Raw genomic sequence first — 19081 nt, 5'->3', positions numbered from 1 at the left:
CTGTCCCACGTCGGGCTCACAGCCTTAATCCCCATCTTACAGATGAGGTAACTGAGGCCCAGAGAAATGAAGTAACTTGCCCAAAGTCACACAGCAAACAAGTGGCGGAGCCGGGATTAGAACCCAGGACCTTCTGGCTCCCACACCATCAACTACACCATGTTGTATGTGTGCCCTGCTGTCATCCACGCTCCTCACCTCGTGATTGCTGGGTGATTCTGTGGATGCCCCACTGTCGATAATTCGGTTACTATGATTGAGACAGGATATTTCCCCAGTCAGAATGACACCCAGCAACTGAATCTCTGAACTGCTCTGAACAGTTCTGAATCTCTGAACAATCTCTGAACTTTTCTGCTCATATTGTTTGATACTAGCAGAGCGGGTGAGAATAATTCTTCTGGTAGTGGTCTTGCTATAGTGAGTTTGGGGAGCCTAGTGGCTACTGTCAGACCCAAGAGTCCCTGTGATTATGTAACATATTTAGTCCTTAAGTAGGCTTCTCAAAATGAAAATGCAGTTCCTCCCTGAAATAAGAAATAAGCAACATAAAATTTAGTTGTAAAAACTGGTTTTATTTCTTAAAAATAAATACAAAAATATAAATATAAAACATTAGCAGATAGAATTTGATGAAATGAAGTTGCACAAACTTTTGTATACCAGCTGCATATCACATTTACTAACATCACGTGTACGTTTTTTGGAATTTTAATGTACAGAACAGGATATACTTTTTTTTAAATTCTTCACCTTCTTAAAAAGCTGCACTTGCAGGGCAGGACATGGACCTAACAGAAGCAGATTATACATGAGGTTGCTTAAGGGAAAGATATCCTGTTCCAGTTCCCGAAAGGAGCATTTACTTATTAAAATGGACAACACTGAATTTCCATAGCTTTGGCTCTTGGAAGGGGTTGAATAAGATGTTGTATATACTCCATGTGACATCCTACAAGAAAGAATTAATGAAATTAATGAACAAATTAAAAGAGGAAAAGACAGAACAAATTGTGCTGAGTGGCAGGAAAATTCTCCCAAATGTCAAAAAATGTCAAGTGGATGTGGGATCTGAGTGGTGACCTGTTCTTGGATAAACACAAACTGTATCGTAGGCTAGGAGTCCTTGTCGCTCTCCCCACCTCCATACATTTCGGCAAGCTTATTGAACCTAGGGCCCCATTCTCTGAGGAAATCATAGTTTTGGTCTCCTTCGGTGGTACCGGAGCCCAGCGAGCTCAAAGATTCGGCGATGGAATCATTGCCTTCATAGGCGTAGGTGGCCAGAGAGTCGTAAGGGGGAGCGGTCGGGTCGATGTCATGCTCCTTCAGCCTTTCGTTAATGAAATCTCGGACATCTGTGTTGTCGGGAGCCGAAGGAGTCCTCCGCGGTATAAACAAGGTTTCAGGGATAATGTCTCGCCGAAGCTTCTTGTCCTCGATGGCGGCGGGATTCCTCAGCGTGCCAATATCAAAGGCCTGGGTGTCTTCCTCTCCCCCGCCCTCATCATTATAACTCACGATGTTGTCTCTGATGTCCTCTTTGGACAGGATCAGAGGCTCTTTCTTCCGCTGCCTTTTCAGAGCTGCAAACAGTACGACTATAACTTGGAAAAAGAAAAGGTGATAAGTGTGGGCGCAATTTAATAACCTAGCAGAGCGGTGGGCGGAAGGGGTGGGTCAGAGATTTCCTGCTACCTCGTGTCTCTCTATCCTACTTAGAACATAAGATGGATTTTTTTCCCCACTGTACTCTTTTTCATTGTTCTGTATCAGTGCACGTTGGTGTTTGTCTCAGAAAGGTATATAATAGAAATCTTCAGAAATTGCAGACACCACACCAAAAAGCTTTTTGGGAAATAGGTTTGATTGACTATGATTTAGAAATACTATAGAAACCTGTGGAAATACCTGTCTAATTCTGAAGGCTGGGTCGTTTTTTGTTTTATTTTTCTATCTACTAATGGCATAAAAATTTCAGCTACTCAGACAGTGAATTTAGGCTTAAATTAAGGCAATTTTCAAACCGTGCACATGGATATGCCAACGGACTCTGAACAGTGGTTAATATGCTAGATATTTTTTTCCATGTTAATGGTTAAGCGCTTCCTATGAGCCAGGCACCAAACTAAGTGCTGGGCTACTCCAGCACTTAGTATGGTGCCTGGCACATAGGAAGTGCTTAATAAAGGTCATTATAGATACATGATAATTAGGTTGTACACAGTCCACGTCCCACATGCATTTCACAGTCTTAATACTCATTTTACAGATGGAGTTACTGAGGCATAGAAAAATGAAGTGACTTGACCACAGCCACATAGCACATACATGGTGGAGTTGGGCTATTTAGTACAGTGCTCTGCACACAGTAAGCTCTCAATAAATATGATTGAATGAATAGGAATCCAGGTTCTCTGATTCCCAAAGCTTTGCTCTTTTCGCTACGTGATGTTGCTTTTTGACACATGATATTAATATTAATTTATGCCAATGAATCTTGATGACATCTTTAGATATGTCCTTGAGGAGTTGTTTTTGTAAATAAGCTATATTATTATGATATTTATTAAGTGCATGAATCAGAGCCCTGGGTTTAGTGCCACATTTAACAGTTTACATACAGAACCTGACCCAGACAGAACTTGCAATCTAATAGGTGGAGAGAAGGAGCGGGTTATTCCCATTTTACAGATTAGGGAAATTGAGGTCCAGGGAGATTAGTCCACTTTCCCCAGGTCACACTGCAAGCCAGTGGTAGAGCTGGGGCTCAAACCTGGGTCTTCTGACTCCCATTGCTATGCTTTTTCCACTAGGACATACTGTAGTTCCTTGACCAGAATCTCACACACTTAAATGTTTACTAAACAATTTTCTAAGACTAGAAAATGTCTTTCAGTGACTGACAGTTAAATTCAGACAGAATTTCTGTATGACACACGGCTGCTCCTGTTGGGATCATAAAATTATAGTACTAAGCTAAACCAACACAAGCCCATTAGCCAAGTAAGAAAATTGCATTGTAGTCTTCCCACAAAACTTTCCTCTTCTCCTATTCCCTAAGAAGATCTGTTCTTCCATCTGCCTCATTTGGACAGTTAAGGACAAACTTTTATAGCCTAGAGATGCTCTCTGCAAGGCACACCCATGGATGCAGTGTCACTGTCGGCTGTGTCGTCTTCAAACTGAAGGATGATTCTACAGATCTTGCCTCCACTACCCTAATGCCCCACAATAGGAGAAACAATCTGAATAAATGTACTTGACTGATGTTTCAAACTAAATAATGGTAATAAGAATCTATGTTCTCACCTGGAAAGTTTGAATATTGAATTGGTATTTAAATAAAGTGTGGTACAACACTTCATTGGACATAGAATATTCACTGTTGACCATAGTCAAGTTTTCTCAATGCTTGGCTGTAAGGAGAGTCATTCCATTTTGAGAGTTGTATATACATTATTAACTTACTTAAAAACATGTATTCACTCATGGTGAATAAAGTGGCCCAAATGTTAAGCACTACTGTGACCATGGCCTGATAGAAAGAGCACAGTCCTGGGAGTAAGGAAACCTGGGTTCTGAACGCAGCTCTACCCCTTGCCTGGAGAATGACCCCGGGATAGTCACTTAACTTCTTTGGGCCTCAGTTTTCTCATCTTGAAAGTGGGATTCAATATCTACTAAGTACTTAGTACAGTGCATGTGCTTACTATAGTGCTCTGCACACAATAAGTGCTCAATAAATATGATTGAATTAGTGAATGGATACCTATTCTCCCTCCCACTTACACTATTCATTCATTCATTCGATCGTATTTATTGAGTGCTTACTGTGTGCAGAGTACTGTACTAAGTGCTTGGGAAGTACAAGTTGACAACATAGAGAGACGGTCCCTACCCAACAATGGGCTCACAATCTAGAAGGAGGAGACAGACAACAAAACAAAACGTGTGGACAGGTGTCAAGTCATCAGAATAAATAGAAATATAGCTAGATGCATATCATTAACAAAATAAATAGAATAGTAAATATGTACAAGTAAATTGAATAGAGTAATAAATCTGTACAAATATATATCTCCAGGTGCTGTGGGGAGGGGAAGGAGGTAGGGCAGGGGGGATGGGGAGGAGGAGAAGAAGGGGGCTCAGTCTGGGAAGGCCTCCTGGAGGAGCTGAGCTCTCAGTAGGACTTTGAAGCCTATGAGACCTTTATGGAACTGTGTCTGACTTGATTATACTTATCAAGATATACTCGATAGGATATACTTGATTGTACTTATCTCAGTGCCTGGTAAAGTGTTTGGGACATAGGAAATGCTTAAAAAACATTATTATTATTATTTTTATCATTATTATTATTATTATTATTATTATTATCACCATTATCATTAGTATAATTGTGATCTCCTTAGTTACAACCTGGCACTGAGTTGCACTCTGCAGATCTGAGGATTGTGAGGTGCTAGTTGCTAGTTTTGAAAAACAGCTCCAACCCTTCTCCACTCTGCCCTCACTTTCCACTTGAAATGACCCAGAACCTGCTTCAAAGTCACATATCTGTAGACCTACTTCAGAGACCCCTAGACCTGCTTCAGAGACCCTTCTCCAAAGCAGCTTTCCTTCAGGGAACTAGAGAGGTATTCCAAATGGTAGCAACATGGAAGGACTATTGTCAGAATCACCTGGGGCATATTAGAATCACCAGCTCATCTGTGCCTACCCATTTCCACCTGGGCACTGGGCAGCACCTCTAAGATTGCCAGTCTCATGCCTCTGCTTTCTCTATCTGTGCTGCGTATAAGGCAGGAAAAGAAGTCAACCTCTCCTCCCCTTGAACCCATTTAAGTGCCTTTTTGCAATTTGAACAGCTATTCTCTCTCTCTGCAGGAGGCAGAATTGGATTCCAGGTTTCTTCTTCTTCTTCTTCTTTTTTCTTTTTTCTCTTTTCATTTTAATATTCAAAGTCCTTGCATTTTCCCAGGCACTACAGCATATAGAAATGCACAGGTTTAAATATAGGATATTTCAATTTCTTCTGTCATTGAAAATCCAAATTAGATTTGATCATCTCATTCTTTTTATGGTTTCTGCCATACTGTTTCCAGGGTGAGTAATTCCACCTTCATTAACTGGACCCTGAACTGGGGTTCATATGAGAGCTATGGTAAGTGTCAAACCAGCAAGGTTTTTTTTTTCTTGCTATAGCTTAGAGTAGTTTTAATTAAAACTAAATCCAGACTAATGGAGGAAAGAGTTTTAAGAAATATTTGTATACTTCCTCTTGGTTTGGAAATTTGTGTCACATAATTCCCCCACTACCAACTGAATTTTCTTTCTGTAGTCAAAGAAGGTCCAACCAGGACCATTATCCCTAATCCTACTTGAGATTTTGCATATGACATGGATCTCTTTTCCCACTCTGGATTGCCACTGGGCCATTCTGGATTCCCAATTGCTGTAAGCGCTTAGAACAGTGCACAGAGTAAGCGCTCAATAAATATGATTGAATGAATGAATGGTGTATCACTGAATAATGCAACCTTATGTCTTCAGGCGGTAATCAAAAGGTGATGTTAGTCTTGGGATTTGTGAAAGAAGCTACCGTTGCAGGTACAGACACAGTGGAGGCAGTGTGCCTTAATGAAAAGAGTATGGTTTGAATGACCCTGGACAAGTCACTTTGCCCATGTGTAAAATGGGGGTAAGAAACCCGTTCTCACTCATGCTTAAACAGTGAGCCCTCCATGGGACAGGGACTGTCACTGATTGGATTATTTTACTTCTACCCCTGTGGTTTACAGAGTGTAGCTTTGTAATAAACAGGACACCAAAGAAAAGGCAGGTTGGTTGTTATCTCTTGTGCAGTTTTCATATTGTTAAGCTGTGCCACATGTGGCTTAACTTCTATTTACTGTCTGGCTTGATGGAGTTTTACACCAGCCCTGTAGGCTGGTGACATGGTGAAAACAATTGTCACGGCCTCAGCTCATATTTGAAAAAACAAATATGATCATGGAATCCACTGTTGTCTTTTTGATGCTAATGATATCATAATTTTCTACCGGTAATTCTTGCACTTAGCCTGGGAAAAACGAGAAGAGACCCAGTGCCCCAGCTAAATCACACTGTATATTCAAAGTCTGGGATTAATAATAATTATGGCATTTGTTAGTGCTTACTATTTGCAAAACACTGTCCTTAGAGCTGAGGTAGATACAAGCAAATCGGTTTGGACACAGTCCCTGTCCCATGCGGGGCTCACAGTCTCAATCCCCATTTTACAGATGAGGTTACTGAGGCACAAAGAAGTACAGTGACTCCCCCAAGGTCACGCAGCATGTAAATGGTGGAGCTGGGATGAGAACCCATGCCCTCTGGACTGTGAGCTCACTGTGGGCAGGGAATGTGTCTGATGTTATATTGTACTCTCCTAAATCCTTAGTACAGTGCTTTGCACACAGTAAGCATTCAATGAATATGATTATTAATGACCACTGACTCCCAGCCCCATGCTCTATCCTCTAGGCATGCTGCGATTGGGCACGTGATTCTGCATAAGCTTATTGTGGGCAGGGAGTGTGTCTGTTTATTGTTGTATTGTACACCCCACTGCTTAGTATAATACTCTGCATGCAGTAGTCGCTCAATAAATATGATTGAATGGATGAATGGAAACTATTGCTGTCGCCTAGGCTGACCTAGCCCCGCCCCTAACTGCCTATCTGCTCACCTCAACTCCTGCTTTCTTAGGCACCGAAGATTTGTCTGAGTCCTTGGGTGTCAGGAAAAAGGGCTGGAAATTGGTCACGTGTGGAACTCTACCTGTGACTGATAGATGGTAAACTCCTGGAGGTCAGGGATTATGTCTCTAGCTTTTGTGGCACAATGTCCCAAAGAACAAGCTCAGGATCTGCTCATAGTAGCCTCTCTGGAAACGAATCGCTGGTCAGATGAGATCATCTGAGTTTTCCAGGCAGGATTTGAGACTCTATTAACTTTGGTCAATTAGTAGTCAATCGATGATATTTATAGACTACTGAGTGCTAAGGCCTGTACTTGGAAGAGTACAGCTGACATAAGATTTTCATTCCCTGCCCTCAAATTTCTTACGGTTTAGCTCAGGAGACAAGCAAATACAAGTGACTTATAAATACTGAGAGGAGGAGGAACTATGAGAGTGTTACAGGAAACACATTATCGGTCCCACCTGCTCAATTTAGCCAAATCAAACTCACAGAGACGAGTATGATGTGTCAATATCTGGCCTGACAGGGGAGGTGAAAAGCGCTTGTTGGGGACAGGGAATGTGTCTACCAACTCTATTACATTGTACCCTCCCAAGTGCTTAGTACGGCATTCTGCACACAGTAAGTGCTCAATAAATATAATTGAGTGATTAGGGATTCTCCATGAATATCAATGGTCACAGCAAGAGCATCAACACTTAGACTTGGAAACTGGGTCAGAGGAGGATTTTGCAAAGGATTGTTGGCTCCCAACACTAGCAAGCTGCTCTTCACATTTAGCCAAGGGGCCCCAAAGCTCTTGAGGAATTTTCATACTTCCATCCCTGTTCCCACGGACATGTTTAAACTTGGGACTCAAAAGTTCTGAGCCTGAGGCTGGAATTGATCTTTAGGTCTCTCTGAGTAATTTCAGATTTTCTTTTTTCAATAATTATGCTTGTCCTGTGTAGTCTCAGACTACAATTCAGAGGCTCATTATGAGGATATTTTCATTAATTAGCCTTGCCTAATTAACAACTTGAGACTGAAGCCTAGCTTTGTTATTGATGCAATGTTTTCTGAAGGACAGCTCCCTCTTCTCTACCGAGAATGCAGAAGAAAATAAAATCAATTAGCTTCACAGACTAAGTTTATGAGTAGAATGTAGACCAGAGAGAGAAAACATGTCTAAACTGCCACAGTCATTTTCTCCCTGTCATGATTTGGCTCTTGGCAAGTAGAGCATTTGCTATATGGAGAAGCAGCATGGCCTAGTGGATAGAGCATGGGCCTGGGAGTTGGGAGAACCTGGGTTCTAATCCTGGCTCCGCTACGTATCTGCTGTGTGACCCTGAGCAAGACACTTCACTTTTCTATGTCTGTTACCTCACCTATAAAATGGGGACTAAGCCTGTGCACTCAATGTGGGACAGGGACTGTGTCCAACCTGATTATCTTGTCTCTACTTCAGTACTTAGTACAATGCCTGGTACATAGTAAGCACTTAACGCATTCCATTAAAAAAATACATGTTGCACGGAGTTATCAAAGAATATGTTCACATATATATATAATCACCTCTCACCAGGTGCCTGCAAACAGTAGCTGCAAAGTCATATCAGCCTCTGTTGGGGACAAATGTGACTCTTGAGAGAGAGACCTTTATCTAGCACTGCCTTCCCACCGCCCCATTTACCTCTGCTCTCCTCTTCTGTAGTCCACTTGCTCTTATCCCTTCCTCCTGACCTTCTTTCCCTCTCCCCACCCCTTCCACCCCTCCTCCCCTCCCATCTCCCACCTCATGTCTCCCTTTTACCCTCTCCTTACTTCTCCTTTCTTTTCCCATTCCTGCTGTTGAAAGCAACAACTCTTGCTATGAAGTAGCCATAGGGCGCAATGATACCAACCCAATGCACCATACGCAGCGTGACCTAATGGATAGAGCAAGGGTTTGGGAATCAGAAGGACATGAGTTCTAATTTCATCTCAGCCACTTGTCTGCTAGTCATTCAATCGTATTTGTTGAGCGCTTACTGTGTGCAGAGCACTTACTAAGGGCTTGGGAAGTAGAAGTTGGCAACGTTTAGAGACGGCCCCTACCCAACAATGGTTGGGCAAGTCATTTCATTTTTATGTGCCTCAGTTGCCTTATCTGTTAGCCAAAGTGGGACATGGACTGTGTCCAACTTGATTATCTTGTATCTACTCCAGTGCTTAATACTGCATCTAGCACATAGTAAACACTGAACAGATATTAAAAAAAAAACAAAAAACAACGTAGTGTAATGACACAATGGCATCCTTTTTTTTTTTTTTGCATGTGTGGCATGGGACATAATCTGTTTGGGTCTTTATGCATCAACCAATGTTTCATTGTATCACCATTTCATTGTTTCAATGTATCACCAATGTGCTGAAAAAAGAAGAAGAAGAAGAAGAAAAAAAAAGATTTAGAGCCTTTACATTGAAACTTACCGAGCAGTATAATAATGCAGAGAAGAATAGCAATCAGAGCTCCGGTGCTGAGACCAGCAGGAAGGAGCAAAGCCTCAGCATTGCATGACTGCATGTTCCCTTGGTTGTCGCAGGCACACACACGGATTGTCAAAGTGCCCGTGCTGCTCTGGATAGGATAGTCATTGTCCGAAATCACCACCGGCAGGAGATAGGAGCTTATTTCATGTCGACTGAACCCATTTTTTCTCGTTAGAATTCGGGCCGTGTTATCTGAAATGAGTTAAAGTCTTCTTCATTAGCAGCCCGATGTCACTGGTGGTTTCGTTGATTGATTGTTCCTGGCATTTATCAAGTCATCCTGTGGGCTAGGCACTGTGCTGAGTACTGGGATGCATAGACTCCTCACCCATAAAGGGCTCACAATGAGTACAGTCATTATTATCATCTAGGGCATGATTGCAGTTTAACTAGGTTCAGATTGCTGCTTTTTCCTTGCTGATACCCCTTAAAATAATCATAAGAAAAAGTTATCATCATCCATGGTATTTATTGAGCACTTATTGTGTGCAGAGCACTGTACTAAGTGCTTGGGAAAGCATAATATAACAGAGTTACTAGACGTTCCCTGGCCACAACGAGTTTCCAGTCTATGCACATTTTGGGGGGCTCTTAGTGGTGTCTATTTTTTCTATAGTGAGTGATGACTAGAAACCTCCTTGACCAGGTATCAGCTAACCTGGAATAGGTAAGTTAGGATGGTCTGCTGTCTAACTAGCCTGAATGAAAACCAGACATGTTCCCATACCCAAGTTAAAAAAAAAATAGAAGCAGCTATCTGCCAATTCAGCTAGAAGCTTATGTTGAGGACTGAATTATCAGTTAAATTACCTCTACTAATGTCTCCTCAGAGTTCCTGCAAAAAGCAAATCCAGAATCCTGAGCACTAGCCACTATTGTAAATCATTTCATTTTTAAAATGACTTAATAGAAATCCATTTGGCAGAGATGGGCATAGTCTTAATACTGAATTTCTTTAAACTACTTCAGTTTTTAATGCAAGTTCTATTTATAGGAGCACTTTCAGTCATTTTCGATGAAGCTGTACCCATTGTGAAAATGGGGAAGTACAGATTGAAAAATGTGGCTTAAACTGGGTCCAGAATCCTCTTCTTTCAGCCAAGTGTATATGGCAGCCAGGTATCCAAAAATAGAGTTTAGAACTTGCTTGGGAGGACGCTGTGGGAAAGATAATCATTTTACCCAAAACAAACAAATTGGAATTCAGAAACAAGTCATTTAGTCTTAAAGTAAACTGTGAGGGTCCAATTTCAGAAATTGTAGAAAAATAAAGGGTGGGAAGACAGATGGAGCACTCCACTCAAAATCAGATAATGGTCCTGAAAAAAAGAGGATTGTATTGCTATAGTCTGTATTGTGATAACATATGTTTCTTTGAGTACCACAGCAAGAAGCCAAGCAGGGTGGCGTTACTGGATGAACGTTCTTTCATTCATTAACAACATTCTAGCCTCCCTCATAGGGAAATCACATATATGGCAGAACTGAGAATACCACATTGCCCAGATTATGTCTTTGCCTATTGACACATCTCGTAATATAGATGAACAAAAAGGCCAAGTGATAATCTGTGCTACTCGTGAAGCAGTGTGGCCTTGTGGAGAAAGCATGAGCCCGGAAGTCAGAGGACCTGGGTTCTAATCCCAGTTCTGCCACTTGTCTGTGATGGGATCTTCGGCATATCACTTAACTTCACTGTGCCTCAGTTTCCAAAACTTTAAAATGGAGATTCAATACCTGTACTTTCTTATACATAGATTGTGAATCTCATGTGGGACAGGGATTATGCCTGACTTGATTCAATTGCATCTATCCCAGTACTGAGAAGGGTGGGGAGCAGCAGGGCCTATTGGAAAGAACACAGTCTGGGAGACAGAGGACCTGGTTCTAATCCCTGCTCCGCCATTTACTTGCTCATTCATTCATTCAATCGTATTTATTGAGTGCTTGCCGTGTGCACAGCACTGTACTAAGCACTTGGGAAGTACAAGTTGGCAACATGTAGAGACGGTCCCTACCCAACAGCAGGCTCACAGTCTAGAAGGGGGAGACAGGCAACAAAACATATTAACAAAATAAAATAAATAGAATAGTAAATATGTGCAAGTAAAATAGAGAAATAAATCTGTACAAACACATATACAGGTGCTGTGGGGAGGGGAAGGAGGTAGGGTGGAGCGATGGGAAGGGGGGGAAGGGGAGAGAAAGGAGGGGGCTCAGTCTGGGAAGGCCTCCTGGAGGAGGTGAGCTCTCAGTAGAGCTTTGAAGGGAGGAAGAGAGCTAGCTTGGCGGATGTGTGGAGAGAGGGCAGTCCAGGCCAGGGGGAGGACGTGGGCCGGGGGTTGACGGCGGGACAGGCGAGAATGAGGCACAGTGAGGAGGTTAGCGGCAGAGGAGCGGAGGGTGCAGGCAGGGCTGTAGAAGGAAAGAAGGGAGGGGGCGAGGTGATAGAGAGCCTTGAAGCCGAGGGTGAGGAGTTTTTGCCTGTGTGTAGGCTGACTGGTAGCCACTGAAGATTTTTGAGGAGGGCAGTAACATGCCCAGCATGTTTCTGCACAGAGATGATCAGGGGAGCAGAGTGAAGTATAGATTAAAGTGGGGAGAGACAGGAGAATGGGAGATCAGAGAGGAGGCGGATGCAGTAATCTGGTCGGGATAGGATGAGAGATTGAACCAGCAGGGTAGTGGTTTGCTACCTGGTCAGTGATCTTGGGCAAGTTACTTAGCTTCTCTGTCCCTCAGTTTTCTCATCTGCAAGATGGGGATTTAATACCTATTCTCCTTCCTACTTGGACTGTGAATGCCATGTGGGACATAACTATCTTGAATCTAGCTCAGTGCTTAACAAATATACTCAGTGCTTAACAATTACTTATTAACACTATCATCATCATCATTAGTAATACTGCTTGGCACATAGTAAGTGCTTAATAAATGCCATAATTGGTATTATTGGTATTATTGGTTTGTTTCCATTACCAGGGCCCAGGAAGATAAAATCCCATGTGGGATGCAACACTGTCTTATGCAGCTTAGAGATGGTTTTAGCAAAACTTTCAACCTAGTTTTGTTCCAACTTGTAACCTGCCTCCTATTAATTCATGAGGTGTAACCTACCATATTTGATAAGGGGTCCAACCATTTTACCCACTGTCAAGATTATTTCAAGTAAGCCCACCTCAATTTTAAACCTGCAACACTTAATGTACATATGAATTAAATAGAAATGGAGTGGTGGTACTTTTTTTTTTTTTAATGGTGTTTGCCAAGCACTTTCTATGGTCCAGGCACTCTAGTAAGCACTGGGGTAGATACAAGATAATCACGTTGGACAAAGTTATTTTCTCACATAGGGGCTTAATCCCCATTTTACAGATGATGCAACTGATGTCCAGAGAAGTGAAGTGACTTATCCAAGGTCACACAGCAGGCAAAGGCAGAGTCAGGATTGGAACCCAGGACTTTCTGTCTCCCAGGTCTGTGTTCTATCCACCAAGCCATGCTGATTCTTTCTGTGTAATTGGTGAACTCCATGAGAAGTGTTTACCATTATTCTGAAATTAATTTATAATTACATTTATGGTAAATTTATTCGATAACCAGTTTAAGTTGTCAAACATTTTTTCAAATGAAGCAGGGGGCAGTCAAACATGTTCTTTGTCATCTTTTTTATGGCATTTTGCTAAGCACTTGCTATGTGTACCAGACACTGTACTAAGTAAGCACTGGGGTAGATAGAAGCTAATCATATTGGACACAGTCCATATCCAACGTGGGGCTCACAGTCTTAATCCCCATTTTACAGATGAGGTAACTTAAGCCCAAAAAAGTTAAGTGACTTTTCTAGGGTCACGCAGCAGACAAGCAGAGGGAGCCAAGATTAGAACTCAGGTCATCTGACTCCCGGTCCCATGCTTTTTCCACTGGGCCACACTTCACATACGAGCTAATCAACGTAGTCAAATTCTACTTTAATCACACTCAATGTACCTTTAGTAATAGTTATGGGTGAAACATTAACTGGTGATTTTTATTTATAGTACTTCTAGAGGGCAAGCAGGGGAGATATTTAGGCAATTGAAACACAAGACTAGTGGGAATTCACAATCATTTATAACCACGACTTATCATGACAGCTGTAACCAGCCAGTGAAGGAGAAGTCCAATAGTGCACTCTACATAGTGGGTCAGTTCTAAAATGTACCTTCGTTGTCTTGGACTGTGAAGTTTGGGTTGACAGCCGCTAAGCTGAAGAAAAACTTTTGTCCACCTAATGGATCATCTTTGTCAACTGCACTTATAGTCTGTATTAGCTGTAAGTGAGAGAAAACAGACATACATTGATAAGTCAGCCAGTAGTATTTATTAAGTGCTTACTATGTTCAGAGTACTGTACATAGTGCTTGGGAGAGTACAACACAACAGAGTTAGTAATAATAATAATAATTATAATAATGATGGCGTTTATTAAGTGTTTACTGTGTGCAAAGCACTGTTCTAAGCCCTGGGGAGGTTACAAGGTGATCAGGTTGCCCCCCAGGGGGCTCACAGTCTTAATCCCCATTTTCCAGATGAGGTAACTGAGGCTCAGAGAAGTGAAGTGACTTGCCAAAGGTCATGCAGCAGACATGTGGAGGAGGCGGGATTAGAACCCAAGACCTCTGACGCCCAAGCCCATGCTCTGGCCACTGAGCCATGCTGCTTCCCGGCCCAGAAGGAGTGTACAGTCTAGCAGAGCTCACTGACTAGTTGGTGTTCAGATTGATTAGCATCATCATTTTATTCCAGACTAGAGTCCCCTGTGGAATTGAATGTTTTCATTTAAGAGGTGTTTTATATTATTTCCATTGGGTTTTTGAAGACTAGAAATGTTTATCAGCTTAATTTGATGTTTCAAACTGTCTGTGGTTATTTAACGGGCTGAAGGAGCAGGCTTTTGTTTATATTTTATAAACAGCCATTTAATTCTTCAGGACTAGGCTTTCAGGTACCCCATTTTCAGATGAGGATATAGTTCCCTGCCTCTATGGGGATGTGATGTTCCTTGGTGGCTCTTCCGGAAAATGAAATCTGGAAATTGGATGGACAGTGCAGTGGAAGTAAAAGCACTGAATGGCAAGTGAGTTTCTAGTTTGACTAACAAGGAATATTGATCAGTCCGTGGTGCTCCTTGAGCATTTACTGTGTCCTTAAGGTGTATTCTGGTGAGGTACCTCTCTCCCAGAGACCCTAAAAAGAGAGACTTTTGAGATGCTAATTCTGCTAGGCCCTTTTATTTGCAATTGAGTTGCTACCAGCAAAGTCATTGCAGTCAGTCAGTTAATGGTTTTCCATGCCCTTCCAAAGGAACATCAAATCCAGTTGGACTCTATTTTACATTTAAAATAATAAAAGAACACTTCTGAATTTTCTTTTGATTCTTCAAAAAACGGAGATAATCTGGAGTGTAATTTGCATAAAAATTTAACAGTGAAGATGATGCTTATAAAGACCATCAAACAGTGCCAAAAACAACGGGGTACTGGGATGACTCTGCTTTCTTTAACAAATAAAACGTGAATTGCAATTATTATTTATAACATGCTGCTTTCTTCTCAGAAGATAGCACTGAAACCAATTAAGAACTTTCCTTTCAGACTTCAAAACTTGGTTTTTTTTAATAAAAAAATGAGCTTATACAAACAAAGGCTTTCAGTGAAAATGCACACAGGAGAGTTCAAAGGAATCAAAGGTCTTAAGAGAAATAAGAACTGATTGAGAAAGTGCTTTCTTTCGATTGTGATGAAAATCATTAAATCATGCAAATGGCAAAGTAGTTCTTAAAGTGAATGCACAAAATCTGTCCCTGTCTTTTTCCCTACCGTATCATATTTCCTTACACTTTCACATCTTGGCATCAAATCAGTCTTTCTGTCTGTCTATTTAAATTGTTGGAAAACCATTTGAACTTGGCAACTCCATTTTCGAAGATTCCGTCAGCTGAAACGTCACTGGACTTTCAATCAGGGATTTATATGATGAATGCCTACTGGATTCAGAGCACTGCATTCAGCTCTTAGGGAATAACCATAGGAGCCAAATGTGGTTCCTGCCCTTAGAGTTTAAAATCTAATGATTTCAATCATCAAAAAAGCCTATATTCATCAAGCAGTCAATAAGTTTATCGGGCACCTATGGTGTGAATGAAGTTCACTGTATTAAGTACTTGGCAGGTACCATAGAGTTAGGAGACACGGCCTCTGTCCTCTACGGACTTAGTCTAGCAAGGGAGACATAGATATGGAGATGAGGAGGAAAGTGGATATCTACATGAATGAGTACCTAAATACTGGACACGTGAGTCTATTTGTACAGGCACTGAGAGGTGAGAAGCAGTGTGACTTAGTGGAAAGAGTGCGGGCTTGGGAATCAAAGGACCTGGGTTCTGATTTTGGCTTTGCCATTTGTATGCTGTGTGACCTTGGGGAAGTCACTTGATTTTGCTGTCCTCAGTTTCTTCATTTAATCCCATCATTTGGGGATTAAATATCTGTTCTCTCTTTTCCTTTGACTTTCAGCCTCTATACGGGATGGGGACTGTTTCTGACCTAATTATCTAGTTTGAATATCCATGCTTAGTACACGGCTTGACACATAATAAGCACTTAAATACCACTTTTAACTTTAATACTATGTATCACAGATGGTTATGAGTACACAAGTGAGTACTTGGTGAACATTGCTGTGGTGATAAGTGTGGGAGTTAAGACTTAAAGTGAAGAAGAAATGAATCAGGGAGAAGAGAAATTAAATTGCTCGACTAAACAAGGGGTGGCCCAGCTTGACAACAGATTTTGGTTGGAATGAGGAGTTCTGCCGTTTTGCTCATTCATTCTCCATTTCAGTGTAATCGGCAGGGAGTACAGGCACGATAAAGAGCTAAAAGGACAGCCAGACCTTTGGAAAGGTGACATAAACTCACCTGTCCAGGTCTTGCATTTTCACACACAAAGGTGTCATAGAATACAGCGAATTGTGGTGCATTGTCATTGACATCCAGAATCCTTACAAAAACTGATACTCGTGTGGTTTCCTTGGGGTTATCTGTCGAGGGAAAGGAGAAGCAAAAAAGTGATTCCTTTTCAGCCAGTGAATACTCTTTCCTCTTATGCGGCACACACAAGGAAAAAAAAAATCTGATTTGTTCCAGAAATAAAACTTTTATAGTATGCATTAGACTTCTTACAGTGGAAGAAACACTTTTCTGTCCACATAATTAAAGTACAATAAACAACAAGTACTATTTCAGTATAATTAAATAGCACCAGTTTTGATTAATGCTAGACTCAGGAGTGTTATTCTGTGGGATTTTTTTTTTAGGAAGAACAGTGAATGTAATTGAAATTATTTTACACTGAAGAGCAATTAGTGCTTTTGCTTATTTTACTGGCTAATACACAATCTCAAAAGGAATGTTACAAGTTTGTATCACTACTGCATTCATTCAATCGTATTTATTGAGTGCTTACTGTGTGCAGAGCACTGTATGTAAATTTCTAGACTGTGAGCCCATTGTTGGGTAGGGATTGTTTCTGTCTGTTGCCGAAATGTACTTTTCAAGTGCTTAGTACAGTGCTCTGCACACAGTAAGCGCTCAATAAATATGATTGAATGAAAGACTGAATTGTTTATAACATTTTGCATACGTCTTCATCAGCGCATAATTGTTTTGAGACTCATTCTTTCATCCATTCAATTGTATTTATGAAGCACTTGCTGTGTGCAGAGCACTGTTTTTAGGAGGCATGATTTCTGCCCTCAAGGATGTTACAGACTACAGTAGTTTTCCAAGTGCCTAGTACAGTGCTCTGCACACAGTAAGTGGTCATTAAATACCACCGGATTGGTTGAGAACCCATGAAAGAAAAATGTACTTATGCCCAGTTGTACATTTCCTTTATCTGGGGTAGCCATTTAATTATATTGGCAATTCAAATATCCTCTTTCTGATATCATCCTTTCTAGGGCCATGCTGACCTATAGATTTTTAAGCATGAGTAAAATATTGCATGGAAAATCTGAATTCAGAGATTGCTTTTGGTTGCGCCATTTTAGACCAGGTACAATAACTATAAACTCCTTGAGAATAGGGATTATATCTATTGATTTGCTTGTAGTCCTCCACGCGCCTTATAGATCTACGAACCCAGATCCAGCAGGAATCCCCCGTTTACTGAAATTAACCAGTTTCCGTCCTAACCTGTCATTGCTTTTCTCATAAAATCACATACAAGAAGGGTCTTACTTATCTCAGCTGCTATAACACTAAGATTGTGCCACTGGGATAGCTCACGGTCAAGGAATTTGGATGTGTAAATGGAGCCATTCCCAGCATGGATATTAAAGATTCTGTCCAGGTCTGTGTGGCGGTCCAAAGAAAACCTAAACACAGCAGACAAAAGAAAAACATATTAATAAGGGAGGAACAATGATGCAAGATCTATCAGTCTAACATTAAAGTTCCATGATAAAGGAAACACCTATACACTAACTTAACAATGATGGTATATGTTAGGGGCTTTTTTTAATGTTATTTATAAAGCACTTACTACCTGCTGGGCTCTGTTGTAAGTGCTGGGGTACATAGAAGGTGTTCACGTTGGAGACAGTCCGTGTCCCACATGGGGCTCACAATCTAAATCCTCATTTTACAGATAACGTAAGTGAGGCACAGATAATTTAAGTGACTTGCCCATGGTCATACAGCAGGCCAGTGATGGAGCCATGACTAGAACCCAGGTTCTTCAGATTCCCAGGCTTGTGCTTTAACCATTAGGCAATGCTGATTCTCCTATGAGACAAATGTCTGAAAGAGTGCTGGGGTAGATACAAGGTAGCTGATCAGGCACAGTCCTGCCATTTCATGGGGCTCAAGTCGAAGAGGATGGGAGAAAGGGTATTTTACCATTTTACAGAAGAGAAAACCGAGGCCCAGACAAGTTAAGTGACTTGCCCAAGGTCACAGAACAGGTTATTGCCAGAGCTGGGATTCCTGACTTCCCAGTCCTATTCTCTTTCCATCTAAGCATCCACAGAAGCAGCGTGGCTCAGTGGAAAGAGCCCAGGCTTTGGAGTCAGAGGTCATGGGTTCAAATCCTGCCTCTGCCACTTGTCAGCTGTGTGACTTTGGACAAGTCACTTAACTTCTCTGTGCCTCAGTTACCTCATCTGTAAAATGGGGATGAAGACTGTGAGCCCCCTGTGGGACAACCTGGTCACCTTGTAACCTCCCAAGTGCTTAGAGCAGTGCTTTGCATGTAGTAAGCGCTTAGTGAATGCCATCATTAAGCACGATGTCTCCCCTGACCAAGAGAAAGAAAGTGTTCGTTGAAACTTTTTCTATTTGAACTTTTCATTTGGGCCACCTTTCAGTGGTCCGTAGTTGTTTCACAATTCACTTTAGTTCAGCAGAAGGCTCAGAATTTGCTGCTTCTCACTAGCCCTGGCCCAGCATCCTTTCTCAGAGCCTTGTTTTAGGAAGCAGGAAGGAGAGGTGTAGGTATGAGAGTAGAATTTAGGATGGGGGATTCTAGGATATGTAATGTTCTACTAAGATGTGTGAGCCCCAGATGAGACGGAGCTGTGTCCAACCTGCTTAATTTATATCTACCCCACCACTTAGAACAGTGCATGAGATATACTAAGCACTTAACAAATACAGTAATCATCCTAAGCAACAGTGTGGGCCAACATCCCTGGGGCAGCTTTACCAAAGTTGCTACCCTCCTAGGATTTATACCCTTGGCCATAATAGTTGCCTAGTTGCTCTTTGCTGAAAT

The 19081-nt window shown here is 41.5% G+C and overlaps 1 protein-coding gene across 1 annotated transcript in view; it reads right to left on the bottom strand.

Annotated features, from left to right (window-relative positions):
- Positions 1–554: 554 nt before the first annotated feature.
- Positions 555–19081, bottom strand: part of CDH10 (cadherin 10) — a 98230-nt gene continuing 79703 nt past the window's right edge. Inside the window, exons 8-12 of the mRNA XM_038770398.1 lie at positions 17548–17684; positions 16225–16346; positions 13468–13576; positions 9204–9455; positions 555–1607 (exon numbers count right to left, since the gene is read on the bottom strand). Of these exons, the coding sequence (XP_038626326.1) occupies positions 1117–1607; positions 9204–9455; positions 13468–13576; positions 16225–16346; positions 17548–17684 (1111 nt within the window). The 3' untranslated portion in view covers positions 555–1116. The remainder of the gene's footprint in view (positions 1608–9203; positions 9456–13467; positions 13577–16224; positions 16347–17547; positions 17685–19081) is intronic.

Source organism: Tachyglossus aculeatus, chromosome X3 (assembly GCF_015852505.1).
Source record: "Tachyglossus aculeatus isolate mTacAcu1 chromosome X3, mTacAcu1.pri, whole genome shotgun sequence".
Lineage (NCBI taxonomy): Eukaryota > Metazoa > Chordata > Mammalia > Monotremata > Tachyglossidae > Tachyglossus > Tachyglossus aculeatus.
Note: the sequence above shows the minus strand (reverse complement) of the source record. Positions and strands in the feature narration are given on the sequence as shown.